This window comes from Pipistrellus hanaki, assembly GCF_964339955.1.
Source record: "Pipistrellus hanaki genome assembly, chromosome: 2".
Classification (NCBI taxonomy): Eukaryota; Metazoa; Chordata; class Mammalia; order Chiroptera; family Vespertilionidae; genus Pipistrellus; species Pipistrellus hanaki.
The window spans coordinates 182,227,226-182,245,020 of record NC_140504.1 but is presented as its reverse complement, the minus strand read 5'-3'; the positions used below and the strand labels follow the sequence as shown (position 1 = coordinate 182,245,020).

The following is a 17,795-nucleotide window of genomic DNA, read 5'->3' as shown; positions in this document are numbered from 1 at the left end:
GGCCCGCATGTCAAGAGATCAATGTACAGATCATGGAGAGATACCTATACATAATGGGTCCCAATCCTCCTTAATCCTCTGAATGCCATGGCACCTCATTAAAAATACTGATTCCAAAGAACAAGACACCACTGTCACCACCCTAGTAGATTATAGTGATCAACTGTGTTTGATAATAAACAATATTTGCTACACGAGGGTCGATAATACAAAAAGCAATGAACAGTTTAAGCACAAGAACAAAGGGATAAGATACAGTTTTCTTGAGCAATTTTGGGGAGGCAGAAGAGGGGGAAGCAGCAAGGGAACTAGGATTATATGAGAACAGCTGCAAAAGTTTAGGTAAAGCAAATAAGAACCTGAGCTGTGATAGACTAGAGGTAGTAGGAAGACCTGGGTAAGGGGGAAAATTCCCAAAATATATTTAGCAACTGGTGGTTTGATCAAAAAATACCTATACAAGAGGTGACTAACTAGTTTGCCTTAGGACAGGTTCAAGTCTGAGGTTACAGCTAAGCAGAGCTACACAGCTAGCATGGAGATGGCGCTGGAAGTCAGGAGAGAAATCCTCACTGGAAACATGGATTCGTGAAAGAGTATAAAGGACATGCCCAATTCAAATGGCTTTCAGCAGGTGAGAAAACCCCTCGTGCAGCCGAAGGTCTCACCGAGTGTTGCTGCTGCGGCCAATCCAGCTGTGTAGGGATCCGTCCCTGGGTGACCAGCGCTGATGATGTATGGATTGGGGACAAACGCAGCGGGAGCTAAACCTGCTGAAAACATACCTGTCAGTAAAAACAAACTTGACTAAAACTGCAGTCCTACCAAACACCTACATAATGTAGGTATTCATTCCAGGCTGTAGGTAAGAGCGGGGAGACAATATAGGTTGAGACTGACTAAACAATTTTTAAAGTAAATAATTCCTGTACTAAAAATTATGGTGACATTTTTCTTTTGTCTTTTTTTCCCTAACTTTGCTAAAAATTATAATTAATATATTGGGCAGCTTTAAATTCTCACAATTTCTAAAATAATATTAAAATTAGAGCAATTAAAAAGATGTAATGGGATGGAGGGAAGGATTTATTTCCATTTATAACCATTTCCCAGTTTACCTCAAAGAAAACGTATGGGTATTTATAAAGACAACTATTTTCAATTATAAAATACTAGACCCAAGCAAAGGCTCTGTGCCTGGCCTTCACATATCTAGGTGGAAACTAGGCTTTTCTTACACAGCATACCACAATCCATGACTGGCAGTCTCCTTCTAATCAATCATGTCATTTAAACACATTAAAAAAATACTTCTACTTGTACTTGTTTACACATATAATGTTGTGTGTTCTTCAGATCTTAAAAATATCGGGATGGGGTGTATAGGCAGCAATATGAAAATATGCAGGTCAAAGGAATTGCTACAAAAGGACAAAGCTACTTTAAAAACCAGTAATTAAATAAGAAGACTTTAAGAAAATACATGCTGCTAGGAAAATGGACTTATAGGTACTTCTTGTTACTTAATAAGAGAAGTTGATATATTCACATTCAATAAAACCCCAACATGGACAAAATTATTATTTAATCTATTTCATCCAATCTTACCAACAGAATTGATGCTAGTCACCACAGCAGTAACTACTTTTAAATCCGGAAAGAACTGAGGTAGAGCAATAGTAACTGAATACTAAGAAATGAGTTGAGGTACAGAAAATGTGTCAAAAATAAAGGATGTAGCTAGAGACGACTGAACAAAAGGAAAAAGGGATTCACTTTGAGGGATTTTTGCCTAGACTTTTATACTCAGTCTACTGGATTTCACAGCAGCCAGTATCCTAAAATGATGGCCACACTGATAATAACAAAGGAGGCATAGTCTTAAGGACTTACCAATATGAGGTTGATGAGCAGCTGCTAGTGCATACTGCTGCTGCTGAGCAGCTGTCAACTGCTGGACAGCAAGCGCGTTAGGTCTTTGGAACAGCTGAGGTAAGAAAAAGACATGGTGAGGTTAGAGAAACTGTCTCAAGAATAATTTTAAAATCTCTCTGGATAAAAATTTCTGCACGACCCATTGAGGCATCATACTTTACACAAAAATGTTCTCATGTTCTACCTATTCATGTAGTATCACAATGCTTCATAGTTCTGCTTTCCGTCTTTCTTTACCTCAGTTTGGTGTATCCAGCTCCCACGTGCTGAGTATTTCACAAATTATATGTCCCTGAACCACACACATACATACAAATGCCACAGTGGTTGTCCCAGGTCTGAGGAAACTGCCTAATCCAAGACACACAAAAATTAAACAAAGGTACAACAAAATGACTTACCACATTGCCCCTAGTGCTGTTATCTCCCTACCATTCTTTACAAAACCCCAAAAAACTTGGGATTAATCCTTACCTACTCACATTCCGGAAAGGAAAATGAAAAGAATTCATGTGGTCCTCTGGTTGCCTCTTCCTGAGGAAATGATATTGAATACCTACCTCAGCTAGTGGCTTATGAGTTAACTGGACAACTACCTAACTTTGGGGGGCTCTTGAGTTTCCAGGGAAGTACAGCTGCTTCTAACAAAATCTGGATTATGAACTCAGACCTAGCACCGTTCTTAGTTCGCAAAAAAAAGGAGTTCAAAGAATCTTAATACAAAGTCAGTCATTCACTCACTCCTAAAATATTTATGAAACAAGTAATACCTACTAGGCATTGTGCAAGAAATTAAGGATCCTATATAATAAAAGCCTAATATGCTTTTATTTAAAAGCCCAAATTGTCCCCTGGGGCAGTAGCTAGACTGCGAGTTTGACTGGGAGACCAGGAGTTCCAATGATCACTATGATGTGCGCTGACCACCAGGGGGCAGCATAGAACATGGCGGAAATCAGAGATGGGGTGCTGGTAGTAGGCAGCAGTACAGGCACTGCTGGTCCCAATGGGCCCCAACAAGAGCAGGATGGTGGAGCAGGTGAGTGGACGGTGCGAGGCCAAGATGGGTGCAATCAGAGGCTTGACTGCCCCATCGATCGCCCTACAGATGGCGATTAACGGAGGCAGGTGGGGCTGCTGGGGTGCCAGGCGGGACTGTGAGGCCGGGGGCATGAGCAGGGGCCCAATCCCTGGCAGGCACCAGGATTCGAATCCATACATCGGGCCTCTAGTATAACAATAAGTAAAATGTTCATACATTTCAGTATGAATAGTACTGGTACAAAGAAAGGGGAAGCCAGTAACCTGACTTTGGATTGCTCTGACAAGCCTCCTTCACAGCAGTCATACTGAAGACTTCTGTATTTGCTGGAATCAGACAGAGAGCACTTACTGAAAGGACCTCCCTAGGAAAGGTCTTCAACCTACCTGCTTTCTAAAGCACATTTCAACAGCTCTGCTGACATCATTGGATGATATAAAACAGACACCACGGATCTTGAGTTACAGATGTCCTCATAAAGAGAGCCGATTATTTCAGACACTGGGAGCTAATGGCATTCTACCAACTCAGCTTAATTTTCGTCACCACTGAAGTTTTAATAGAAAGACTATCCTATGATTTAACTACTTCTATGCCTCAACTCTATATATGAGTAGACTGATTTTAAATAAAAAGAAAACAAAAAGTGAATATTTTGAACATACTCACCAACTTCACCTTTTACCTCTTTTCTACATATTTATCTTTCTAAAAACCAGAATAGAACTTAGTCTTTTCTTTTACAATGTCAAAAATAACCATGTAGAGATTCCAGAGTCCACCCAAGAGGGGCAGCCAGGAAAACAAGTAAAAATTATGAGAAGTTGATTTTTTGAAGATAATAAAAATACCTCAATGTTCCACTACTATCTCTTCAATGGCTCTCCAAAATTCTTCTAGCCTAAAAGATTCTGAATTATTTAACATCTCAGAAATGCCAAACCTCTTCTCTCCACCCTGCTATAAACAAAATAATTCACTTCATTTAACAAACATTATTAGCTAGATGCTGTGACATAGGAAATAAAGATGGTCCATTCAAAACCTAAATCTTGACGTTTTCTTAATAAAAAATAGTACGTACTCCAATGCCATTCCATGACTTCTCTTTGCTTCATTATATGTCTGTATACTATATCTTGTAAATACAAATAGTGGGTAAATACCATAAAAGTAGTAATTCCACATGAGTTTACGGTTCTAACTACCAAGTTATCACTCTTTGAGAATACACCCTATATTTGAGAGTTGGTTAACATGACAATGATTATGGTGACTAGAGAAGGAATTATTTTTCGAGTGCATTTTGCAGTAAACAATTAACTAAAGTAAATTACTTATCTACTGTAGGCAGATTTGATTATACATTACAGTAGTAATTCTGGCAATTCTTCTTATGTAAATGTTCCAATATTAACTGGAAATACAGGGTACTGAAAACAAAATTGGGTAATTGGCAAGTGATGGATTCCAAATAATCCTGAAAAACTCATACAAATGCCATCTGCTGGGCAAAGCACTGAGCTCTGTAAATATTTTCATGATTTCCACAAAGCAAGCTAATCACAACTGAGAAACACAATACTGTGAGATTTGGAGAAAATGCTTATTTTAAGGTTGGTATAATGATAAATGTACCACTACTGATTAAAATTTACTTGGGTAGAATACATAAATTCTTTAAGAGACAGAATACAGAGAAAAACTTATCAACTATTTCAAGATTTAGAAACCACGCAAGGAGACTGGTTTGACTCTCTTCTCTACCATTGTATAGCCTTAACAGAAGAGATCCTTGTGAAAGTTCCCCCTACTCCCCCAAAAAAAGCTGGGCAGTCAAAAACTATGTGTCTGACATATAGGTGACATCTTATAAAATATAGCTACACCATTACGTTGTTATCAATAATTGTTGGCATAAAAACATATCTGAGTTTTCAGAATATGAAGAAGTATATGGAGCTAGCAAATGTAAAAAACCATCCCTCCCTCTCCCCAAAATAAAATATACTTCCAGCCTGGCTTTTTACCAGTCTAAGGCTATATACATAGTGGATAAGGAATAAGGACAGACACTGAGGCCAGAAAGTCTGGATTCATATTTCAGCTCCACCACTAACTTTCTATGTGACTTGGGCAAGACAATCTCTCTATGCCTCTCTCTCTTCCTCTTAATAGAGAAAATAAAGGCATGTCTAACTTAGGGGTGTCGAACTCAATCAGAGAAGGGGCCAAAATCTAAAATCCAGCCTAAATCGCGGGCCGAATGGTTTACTGAACAGTCATAAACTGACAATGTCATAAACTGACAGCGGAGTGCAGTGATGACAGCGCGGTGCGGGCCACATTGCAAGGCCTGGAGGGCTGGATTTGGCCCGCGGGCCTTGTGTTTGACACGTGTGGACTCTAACTCATAACGTTGTTGTAATAAAATTAATAGATGTGTAACAGAATAATATTTTATGTGTTATGTTCTCATTGACAAAATGGGAAGAGCACCCGCACACAGACACATGGCTTCTGTGAGTCAACTCTTATAGCTCCTCTCCCAACAGGGCAGCCCAGGAAGGGAAAAACAGAAGGTAAAACTGTTCAGAGTCAATGTTAAAATAAAACTCCAGAGTTTCATGAGCACCTTCTCTCAGCAGATCATAAAGATAATGGAGAACCAGATATTTTCTTGTTATTGTTGATTGGTCCTTTTTAAAATATCTCCATGCAGGAAAAAAACAACAACAAAACAACAAACTATGAAAGTAGTGGAATTTGAAGGTGAAACAATTCCACATTATCAAAAGGCTTGGTAGTCTAGCTAGCACCAGGTCCAAAAGAAACAGCCTGGAGCAAGAAACCAAAACTTAGAGATGTTTGCACAGCTTACAGAATATACGTAACCTTTCAGTAAGTCTTTTAGCTTCAATTTCCTTATCTGTAAAAACATAATAGCTGCCCTCCCTCAGCGGGCTGTTGTCAAGATTCAGAGAGAGAAGCCCTCTGAATCAACTAAAGCAGGCATCTTCAAACTGCGGCCCCTGATCCGGCCCGCCAGGTTTTTTGGGCAGTGAGGGCAGCCGAGGTGTTACAGTAGGAATTAGTAGTTCATATAGTCCGGCCCTCCAGCTCTCTGAGGGACCGTGATCTGGCCCCCACTTTAAAAAGTTTGAGGACCCCTGAACTAAAGTATTATATCAATGGTGAAACTATAAATTTTTAATTAAAAAGTATTATCTTGGAGCCAGTCCTCAGTACATGACATTCGTAAAAGTTCGCTATTGTTTAAAGCTTCCAGGTCAAAGCCCACTTTTTTTTTAAACAGGTTATTTGAACAACTGCTTAATGCTTCACAATACTTCACCAGATTAAAAGACCAATTAATGATTTCTGATTTACCAGGTACACACAAACCATGCTGCAGACTATTTTAAAAAAGAAACTTCTTTACATTTTTTAAAAGACCAAGAATCTCATTCCGTAAAAAATGATTCCTAAATAAGGTACAAAAAAAACAAAACATAGCCTTCCTCCAAGTAACTTAATATCTAAGAAAATCACATCATAAAATTTCAATGACAAATAACATTAAAGATAAGCTTCAACCGGCCAAATTGCTTTCTAATATAAGTATTTAACAGTGATTATACACAACATTAATCGAATAACCTTCTCAACTGTAAACTGAAAGACAAGCCAAGAATAGTCAATTCCTGTTAAAACTATGCACAAACTTGTCCTCATAAGAATGACATTTAATCACTACCGTACTGTTAGTGCATGCCATTTCCTCTCCTATCTGACTAGGGCTGTGAAGGAAAAAATACAGTATTTCAATTATGACTTTCAGCGTTATTTTCTCTTTGTTAAAATTCATGCTTAACAGGGTGAGAGTTTTAGTACATTGGTATGCAATTTTATAAGACATGCTACATTAGGCTATTTTTAGATTAACTGAATTCTAAATAAAGAATATCAACAATTAATTGGATTAATCTGTAATGACAATAACCTTGGCTTTGTTTCTGCTATCTAGGACTGTATTTTAACGAAACCTGTATAAATTTTCTAAAATATACTTATGAAAATGACAGTTGTATAGCTCTTTATTACAATAAAAAACGTTGCTCAAGCTCAAGCATCATAACACAAATGGTATCAAACACCACATATGAACTGTTTACTGTGTTTTCCAGAATTGAGGAGAAGACAGTAAGGGGAAAGTATGAAGAAAAAAGGAGAATAGTCCAGAAATATCAATAAGCATTTCAAACTACCCTGAATTAGGGCTCTTTACCCCAATTCTTTGTATTTGAGATAGGCAAAATTATCTTTATTTTCACAAAATTTAGCATGTCTTTCAATCAGCATTATAAGCAACCAACTACATTAACATCTGTGACTTAATCACCAACAGAAATCACATATATTTTCAGGTTACTTAACAATTGTTACACATCTCAAAATCTTGTTTATGCTCACTAAGATAGTTAGTACACCTAACTCTTTTTCGTGCTTCAAATGATAGATATTTTTATATAATTGGATTATTTTGTAATCCTACTTACACTATACATTTTAAAACATTCTGAGAATTCAGTCCACAGATCTCACGTAATTTCTAAGGGATTCACTGCCCCCAAAAAAGGAATCCCTGATCTAAATCAATTTAGAAAGAATAAGTTTATGATTAGCCATGACTAGACAAGTAGCAGTTTGCAAAAAACTAAAGTTACCTTTTCTATATTTTGAGGCTGCTCTATATTACATATCTCAATATAAACAGATATGAAAACAACTTATATATCAAATTAAACCTGATTTGAAGGAAATAAGACAAAAGAAATTATTTTGTCAATCTGCAAGCCAGATCCCCTCATAAAATCACAAATAAAGTTATCCTACCAATTGTAACAAACAACTAAAAACTAAAAACAGATAGCCTTAGCCTTAAATACCCATTTAAGATAGTGAAAAGAATAGAATGTACAAAAAAAAATATGTGCCACACTAGACATCCAGTTCAATGCTCACAATCACTAATACTGTCAGGGACCCAGGCTTGGCTCTCAAGGCTTCTGTGACCTGGACTGAGTAACCAGGTACTTATCTCCTTTTCCCTTATCATGTATGTACCTTCGACTGTTGTCAGCCCATAACCACACCAGTCACTTCCAGCTCCACACCTCCACTCTCTTAACTGCAGCAGTATCACTCCATCTGTCTTTCAAATTAAATCTATGCAACCTTGATCTTCATCAAGCCCTCCCCTGGTCTGACGGCATTCTACTCAGAAACGCAATGGGATAAACAACAATGATCACATATATGCTGGTGGAATCTCTGTGCAACAATGCCCTATGTTGCAGCAACCAAGACATGTATCGGAAGCAAGAACCCAACAACAGTTTAACTTTCAAAATAATAATGTTCACTTTCAAAAACTGCTGAATTGGGGTTTCTGGTGAAGGCACCTGGGTTTTTATAAATTTGAATAGGTGTTGTTTGATATAATCATGCTCAACTACGTGTGTATGTTTAACAGTACATTTCTGTTGTTTAAGTTCTAATAATTATCCAGCCTCCAAAAAAAATTGATAAAAATTTTGAAGCCAATAAATTAAAAGAGAATCCCAACTCTGACTATGAAGTAAAGAACAACTAAATAAACGAGAATCAGATTTCATTTGTAAGAGATTGGACACAAATATTTCTTAAACAATAAGCTAAAAATTAGATCGGGAATGGAAGCCAAGAACCAAAAACTGCCTCAGCACTAAGTGTGGCCAGGGAATTTCAGACCAAAAAGACAGAGTAAATAATTCAGATAAAACTTCTTGGTATTAACTAGGACAGTGGTAGGCAAACTCATTAGTCAAAAGAGCCAAATATCAACAGTACAACGATTGAAATTTCTTTTGAGAGCCAAATTTTTTAAATGTAAACTTCTTCTAACACCACTTCTTCAAAATACTCACACAGGCTGTGGTATTTTGTGGAAGAGCCACACTCAAGGGGCTAAAGAGCCGCATGTGGTTCGAAAGCCGCAGTTTGCCAACCACGGAACTAGGTTAAAGGATCTGATTAGGAATAGCCTACACTCATGAACCTCAAATTAGATAAAGAAATTGCCAAATTAATTTCCTAAGCTGGACAAGTTAAAGTCAATACAATAATATCATGTCCCTATATTTGATGTGACACAAAATATTTTGAAATATAGTATATCTTCAACACTGAAAGTAATTTCTGGCTTCATGCAAAACTCCTGTTTTGAGGATTTATTTATTTTTTTATTAATTTCAGAGAGGAAGGAAGGAAAGGGTGATAGAAACATCAATGATGAGAATCATCGATCGGCTGCCTCCCACATGCCCCACAATGGGGACTGAGCCTGAAACCCAGACATATGAATTGAGCAGTGATCTATTGGTTCATAGGTCAACACTCAATCACTAAGCCATGCTAGCTGGCCTTGAGGATTTCTTCAAAAAGGGCAAAACCATGAAAGAAGATTATTTCTTATAAAGATGATAAAACCACTGCAAGTCAATTCTTATGGAAAAGTGGGCAAATCTATTGTAAACTACAGGAAAAGTAATGTACACATTCAGTTTACTCTCTCTAAAAAAAGTGTGGAATTACTAACATCCATCTGATAGGTGCACAAAGCATATGTACATCAGAAAATCCCTTGCGCCCCAACCGGTTTGGCTCAATGGATAGAACATTGGCCTGCGGACTGAAAGGTCCCGCGTTCAATTCCAGTCAAGGATACATGCCCTAGTTGTGGGCTTGATCCCCAGTGTGGGGTGGGTAGGAGACAGCTGATCAATGACTCTCATCATTGATGTTTCTATATCTCTCCCTCTCTCCCCTCTCTGAAATCAATAAAAAAAAGTATTTTAAAAAAGAAAATCCCTTGCCCTGGCCGATGTAGGTCAGTGGACAGAGCATTGGTCCATGCACTGAAGTGTCACAGGTTTGCAGGTTTGATCCCCAGCCCAGGATGGTTGGTCAGATGGCTTCGAGAGCCTAGAGGCAACCAATCTATGTGTCTCTCACACATAAATGTTTCTTTCTTTCTTTCTTTCTCTCTCTCTCCACCCACTCCCCTTCTTTCCACTATCTCTGCAAAGCAATGGGGAAAAATGTAACTTTGGGTGAGGATTAACAAAAAAGAAAGAAAAAAAGAAAATCCCGCCCTAACTGGTTTGGCTAAGTAGATAGAGCATTGGCCTGAGGATTGAAGGGTCCCGGGTTCAGTTCCGGTCAAGGGCATGTACCTTGGTTGTGGCCACATCCCAGTGGGGATTGTGCAGGAGGCAGCTGATTGGTGTTTCTCTCTCATCGATGTTTCTAACTCTCTATCCCTCTCCCTTCCTCTCTGTAAAAAGAAAATCAATATAAATGCATATTTAAAAAGAAAGAAAATCCCTTAAAGGGATTTCATTTTGTAAACTTCATATGGTTAACCTTATTATCCAGTTGTCTATCATTCAAAACTCACTTGAAATCAGCTCTTTAGCCCTGCTTGGTTTGGCTCAGTGGATAGAGCACAGGCCTACAGACTAAAGGGTCCCAGGTTTGATTCTGACCAGGGGCACATGCCTGGGTTGCGGGCTTCGTTTCCAGTAGGGGGCGTGCAGGAGGCAGCCAATCAGTGATTCAATCTCATCATTGATGTTTCTATCTATCTCTCCTTCTCCCTTCCTCTCTAAAATCAATAAAATATATTTTTAAAAAATAAAAAATAAATAAAATCAGCTATTTATGACAACTAACGGAACAGTATGGTCTCAAAGATCATAAGCCAATTTCCCCACACATCAAGAATTTCTAAATGTCAAAATGAGATGTTAACCTTTCACACCTAGAAATTTATATTTATGTTCCAGTCCAAAATTAAGATGTATCAGAAATTCATGGTCCATCAAATGGCTTCTAGCCATAAGACAGAACTTATGGTACTTAACAAGATAGGAAAGCTACCAGGCCCCCTTTTAATAATTCAGACAACTAATTTTACTTTTAAAATTTTTTAAAGGAAGGACCAAAAAACCCTAGAGGTTAGTCATATTGTGCCTTCAAAATCAGAAGGCACACAAGCAGTATTTTCCAGGGGTTTATGAATAAAAGAGCCAAGTAATTTCACTATAAGGTACTAACTTTCAAAATGCAGTGACTCACTTAATTAAAAGACATAACTAATAACAGAGTTTGCACATTTCAAACACAAAGCATTACAATCACATTACTCTTCAAAGAGATTAACATAGCATCCAAGAGGACTGTTATAAAAGATAATACCAACTCACTCTCCAAGCCCTGGGGCAAGAGAGGACCTAGTACTTGTAGAAGAAAGTGGTTTAATAACCTCAGCAATGGGAATCAGAGGCTTTGTAAACCCATATCACCATTGGGCTAATAGAGTCTAGCTATCAATAGCCTAAAATAAAGCCACCCTCCTCCCATCCCCCCATTCTTATTACTTGATAACGTGCTGGCTAGAGGGAGAGTAAAGAGAGTGACAGAGACACACACAATACCTGTTGTTGAGAATTGTAGTCAAAAAGTCCCACAGTTGCTGCTGCTGAGTCCACAGGTACCTGCGTGCCTGAATAATCAAACTGCAGAGGCTCCATGCCCACATGTTCCATGGGGTCCAAGGGGACACTCTGGGACTCCATGTTGGAGAAATCCTCCACGGGCTTGGCACCATTGGTGCTGGTCAGCTGGGCTAAGCCCTCAGAACCATTCTGGTTTGGACCCAGAAGATCCACTTCATTAGCAGAGTTCTGGCAATTACCAGGGGTACGGCTAAACAGAGAAAGTAAAGGGCATTAAACCTTATTTTGAGCAGGGAGGAACACTACAGAAAGCCAAGTTTAAGGACAACGTCCACGATATAACTTATTATCAATAGTACTTAAAACTATTCCTACAAAACAACCAAGACCATTTATGGTGTTACCATGTTATACCATAAAATGAATTTTTCATTGCTTGCCTTCCCACCACAGCCCACCCCTTAAATTTGCATTTACTGCTATTAAACTATAATCCCTTCAACCAAGAGACTCAGATTTGAGAACAATGGATAAACTGGAAAAATCACTAACTGTGGCATCCATGAAAAAGAGATCCCAAAATGCAGATAGTAAAATATGCGCCCCAAAATCAACATCTTAAACATAAAAGTAATGAAAGAGTAGTTTCTAAGGGGGAAATTCCACATGTGAGAATGAGTCTATTTCAAAAAATAATTTTCATGTAAGTGGAAATTCTTTTTCTGTATTATGTGAATATATTGGCCAATGCTAAAACTGTCTCCTCCCCTTCTAAGAAACTAGAAGAATCAGACCATTACAAAATAGTACAAAATAAATTATTTATTTAGGATATGCACCTGCTAAGGAGATAAGTCTAAGAATTAAAAATAATATGATAATATGAAGATATAATTTATCATCCAAACTAGGACACTCCTAAAAGAAGCAAAAAAAAAAAAGTACACTATTAATAAATATCCTGGGAAACCCAGGGCACATGATCACCCTATCCAATCATATTGTAGAACAATATGATTGATTCCAAATCAGACTAATATAGAATAATACTATAATACAGAGGACTATAACCTATAACATGTATTTCATGTCTAAAAGAAATCCTAAAGCTGGTACAATTAAAGCTATTGTGTTCCTTGACACACTCAAGCCCTGCGACCACATGCTATCCCAAGTCAAATTCCAGAAAACACTGCTGCAGGCCGCCTGAGAGTCAAGATGGAGAGGCTACCCAAACTCATCTGAAAGACTTAGGTAACTCTATAATTCTGTGCCTCAAATTTCTTCAAAAGACTGTGATTCTTTAAAATAACAAGACACAAAAACTAGATTAGAAATATTAAATAATTGAACATTTTCCTACAAACAATGACCCAAAGTATATATTAATTTTGACTTTGATAGATATTAGGGTAAGATTTTAGATTAACTTAAAACTAGTCAAAATTAAATTCTCTATCTGTACATTACTGACCGAGGAGTTTCAGATTTTTAAAATTATATACTAAAGTTTATCTATATAAATGAAGAAAAGAAGAACTTGCCAAATGTGGAAGACAAATATACAATATCATTTAAATACTGCATAAATTGAATCACAGATTAAAACCTGCAATTATGACCAGAGACAAAATGAGAGGCCATCTATGGAAGGGGTATATTTAAGAAAAGCCATTTAATTTCTATCTCTGGTTCTTCAAAATGAGAAAAATGATATCTGATTTAACTACCCCAAAGGGAGCTTATCAGTTTCAAATAAGTTCTCAGATGTTTTTCCATCTACTCTAGCATGGCAGAGAAATATGTCAAACTCCCATTAGTAACCATGGTTTCTCCCAAGAGAGTGGTTTGGGAGAAACTTGGGGAAAGTCCCAAAGCACCCGTTCCAGGTAATTTTGATATTTGAGAATCATGGAATGTTCTTTATGGAATTAATCTACTACCTATAGTCCTATAGAAATGTTGTTTTAGCAAAGCACCAGGTATTGACAAGTCTTAGAAAATTCTATCTTACCAATCAATTTATAATCTTTGTAGTATGGCCTACACTAGACCCAATTCTTAAAAAGGACACATAAGAAGGAAAAAAGAAAACTAAAGTAAAAATTAAAAAAAAAAAAAAAAAACTTAATCAAAACAAAACCCATAGCCCCGATTCAAAAATCAGAAGTGTAAAACATACAAACCTAAAATCTTTGACGTCTGCATCAATCCCATTCTGCACTGGTAAACCATTGGTCTTGTCCATCACATCACCCTCCTCCTTCAAATCTCCTAGCTTATCTCCATCAAACGTACCCTTGTTCTTCTTTTCATTTTTGTCGTTTTCATCACTGTCTGCATCCCTTGGGCCCTGTTTAAAAAATAGCTTCAGCTTCACTAATCATCAACTAATGATAGTGGGCAACCACTATGGACACCAGACTACACTACATGCTAATTAGGACAGGATAGTGTCTAGATCCTTTTAATACATTACAACCTAATAACAGACAACAAAAAGGCAGGAACACTGTAGAAAGTCTTGCCAAATAGGGGAGACAGACATACATTTATGTTACAGTTTAGGACAGTCTTACCATGCCCAATGTCCCACCATCCCACTTTATTTTTCCTTTCTACCCAAAGCCCAGCCAAAACTGTGTATCTCTTGGTCTTACTTTTCTACTCTCAAATCTAACTCTATGTAATAGCATGACTAAGAAGATCCAGGTATGGCAGCTAATAATATAGTTGAAAAACTGTTAAGTCTACAAAAAAAAAATCTCCGACTCCACACTGCCTATGTAAATTCCCCCTTCTGAATATTAAACTAAGTGTAGTATGACATCATTCAAGTTCAATTACTCTTATCTTGGTATATAAACCCTGCGAATTTGTACTATCACCACCACCCCAGTTCCACCTATGTCTCACAGTTCATCAATAATTCACCAATCACCTTAAATATAACATTTTTAATCCTTCAAAACATGTTAAATCCAGCTATGAAATTCTTTCACCAATAACTGTTGTCTTCTTCTATTGGCCTGCCCCATACCACATTATTTTGGGACTACCTCGTTTATACTGAATCGGTGATGCAAAAGAAGTTATCTTTAAAGTGTTTCAAACTGTGGCTAATGAAAGATTGGACCCAAAAGAATTGTGATGTCAAGTACATTGATGTCCAATCTGTGATCTAAGGAAATTAAATCTGTCTCCTCTTACCAACACCCTCACTTACGACCTGGACATATAAAACAAATGTGCCTTGATTTCCAAAAGGAAAAGAAGATTTGGTACAGTGACTTAATGTGGTACAGAGAGCTTGGTACAATCTTACCAAAGAGTAATAAGTAACTACTGTTTTAGTAAAAGTAGAGAGAAGCAACCTCACTTGTCCCCACAACTGACCTGCGGTTTAAAGGAGAATAAACACACACAGACCAATTAAAGCTCAGGTAAAAGGCAAAATCCAATCAGAAAAAGATGAGAGCTGCTGCACAGCATTTCCAGTCACCACAACCAAATTTCACTGGGGAGAACTCAATAATGGGGGCCGGTTCAGCAGGTACAAAGTTGTGATTGGGTAGGCTTACAAATGCAAAATAAACAAATGCTCTCAGAGTAGTCCTTAAAGATCTCTAGCCCAGAAAGGGGGGCTCATACCTTGACATGCTTACACCTTTCAACTGCCAGTTCAGAGCCCAATGTGCTTTCAAAATCATGCTCCGTTCAAATGCAACACAGAAAAAGAAAGATGGCATGGCTAATATGAACAAAGGAACATATACAAGAAGAATATGCCACTCATTTCAAGTGGCATCAAGATGATAAATTGCAGTTTTAGCAACCATTGAGATGTAACTTTCACAGCAGAATCTTCAAAGTATAAGACTGTCAGTGGTTCAAAAGGAGGGAGTGACAGCTAGTTAAGCACCACAATGAAATTCCTAAGCAGAGATAAAAATATGACAGGATTCTGGAGACAGAAAGATGCTTCAAGGTGTCCAGAGACAATAGCTCCCTCCTACCTCAAAGGTAAAACTGACGGAAGCTGTGTATTCATTTTCATATCCTCAACACTATAAATACAGTGCCTGGCAGAAGTTTAGAAACTATGACAAAGAAAACTGAATGACCACAAAATTCCTACAAAACTGAACTGCTAACACAAGGATCCTTCCATTGTCCGTTAAGAATCCCAGGGGTGGAGATATGGTCTAGATAACAAACAGGTCTACATAAATTAGACACCACTGATGTCAACAATAAGAGTATTAGAAGGATTCCCAACTAACACACCTAAATCATCTTCCACAAATCTACAAGTCACTGGCTTGGAAGGAGCAGTTCAGCTCCAATTCCTCATAAATTCAAAAGGTCTGTGTGCAAAACTGGAAAGATAATGGGATAAAGAAGTAGTTGGAAGTTTTGCTAACAAGAAATCGGGTGAAAGCGACACTCACCAAATCACGGAATGCTGTGTGTTAACTTTCCTCAGTGACCCTTTACAAGGGATTGCTGAGAAGCTGCTCAGATGATCTGGAAGCCAACTGCTCTGGCCCGAAAATGTGGCCTCTGATAACTGCCAAAGATTAGGTTTTTCAAATGTAGTTCTGTTTATTATACAGTCCATTCAACTAAAATACAGTCGTGTCCTTTTCTACTCTGAGTAGAAATGCCTCAGAAGAATAGTAGGTTCCTTTTATTTGAAGGTGGGGGCTTCAAGGGAGTCTTCCATTTCTTGATGTGGATGCAAGGTGTGTATTCATTTTGTGGAAATTCATAATGATAAACCATTTATGACTTATACACTTTCCAATACACAAGTCATATTTCTCTTTTATATATATTTTTTTTATTGATTTCAGAGAGGAAGGGAGAGGGAGAGAGAAACATCAATGATGAGAATCATTGACTGTCGGCCTCCTGCACACCCCCTACGAGGGATCGAGCCTGCAACCCAGGCATGTGCCCTTGACCGGAATTGAACCCAGGACCCTTCAGTCCTCAAGCCAGGGCTCTATCCACGGAGCCAAACCTGGTAGGGACATAAGTCATATTTCAATTCTAAGTTTTCTTAGGAGAAAAAAGTTCAGCAAATCAACAACTTTAAAAATAAATGACATGAAGTCTGATTTCTAAATAAGAGAATACAGGTTTCAGTATCATAAAAATAGTCTCAGAAATGTAAGGGCTGTAAAAAGAGTATATATGAGCTGGTACATTTTATGGGATTTAAATTTTTTATTTTAATATTTAAGGTGCCTGTAACTACATGGTGTTTAAGAAAGTATTAACCCAGATAGCACAGAATCTATATTCTATCTCAACTGCTAACCTTTACTGGTCACAAGGCTTTGGAAGATTATTAAATTTGAACCTTAAAACAGGGATAATTTTGTTTAAAACATAGTTACAAACATCAGTAAAATAATACAAGTATAAAAGTTTTATAAAGTATAATAATGTTATACAAAGGTAATATATTAGTAAAAGTTATGCACTAGGATGTATTTATGTACTATTATCTAAGATACCAAGATTAAAATCTTAAATGACCCAATTAAGTGATTTAACTAAGTATATAGTCAATCTGACCCTACAGGACACTGTCATTTTCCATAATGCAATAGCTCTATGATTAGTGTTGGGTATTACATTCTTTTTAAAATTTACAAGTGTCTGGGCTCATTCCCAGAGTGTCTGACTTAATTGGTCTACACCGGCTCCCACAAGTATTATAAACAGCTCTCCAGTAACTCCGATAAGCAGTCACAATTAAGAACCACTGTAAGTAAGTCCAAAATAAATTATCATACATACAGAGTTTATGCTTTGCTTTTTTTTTTTTTGTCACATATTACCTAGTACATAACAGTACTGGAATTCTATTCAGTAAATGAAAGAAAAAACAAAAAGTATTAAAAGCATCTTTTTATTGTGGGTTTCAATACTGTAGTAGTCAAACACAGGCTTCAGTGAGTGCTCAAAATGCAAGTTGCCAAACCCAATCAAAATCTCAAGAGTCGGGTCAGGAAGGGGTCTGTGAGAGCCAAGATCCTAAGAGGCAGAGGGAAGAAAATGTTCCATTGCTAGACATTAAAGAACTGAGATAAGAACAAACTGAGTGAAGAACTATATGTTGTAGAAATCATAGCACATCCAATTTATGGCTCAGCTTCCTCAAAAGCCTCATAAACAGGAGGAATATTTCAGAGAAAATATCTATTAATTCTGAGTGAAGTCAGAGAAATGAGAATTGAATTTCT

At 37.4% G+C, this 17,795-nt stretch overlaps 1 protein-coding gene across 17 annotated transcripts in view; it reads right to left on the bottom strand.

Annotated features, from left to right (window-relative positions):
- The window catches only part of PUM1 (pumilio RNA binding family member 1), a 119,275-nt gene that overhangs the window by 42,397 nt on the left and 59,083 nt on the right, over window positions 1-17,795 (bottom strand). For 6 of the 17 annotated variants that reach the window (XM_084873045.1, XM_084873048.1, XM_084873034.1 and 3 more), the window contains 4 exons: window positions 13,725-13,891; window positions 11,518-11,788; window positions 1,894-1,987; window positions 669-770 (listed from right to left, as the gene is read on the bottom strand). In XM_084873045.1, coding sequence (XP_084729171.1) covers window positions 669-770; window positions 1,894-1,987; window positions 11,518-11,788; window positions 13,725-13,891 — 634 coding nt within the window. Of the gene's footprint in view, window positions 1-668; window positions 786-1,893; window positions 1,988-11,517; window positions 11,789-13,724; window positions 13,892-17,795 lie in introns of all 17 variants that reach the window. The other 11 variants (XM_084873042.1, XM_084873046.1, XM_084873036.1 and 8 more) reach the window with 3 other exon arrangements.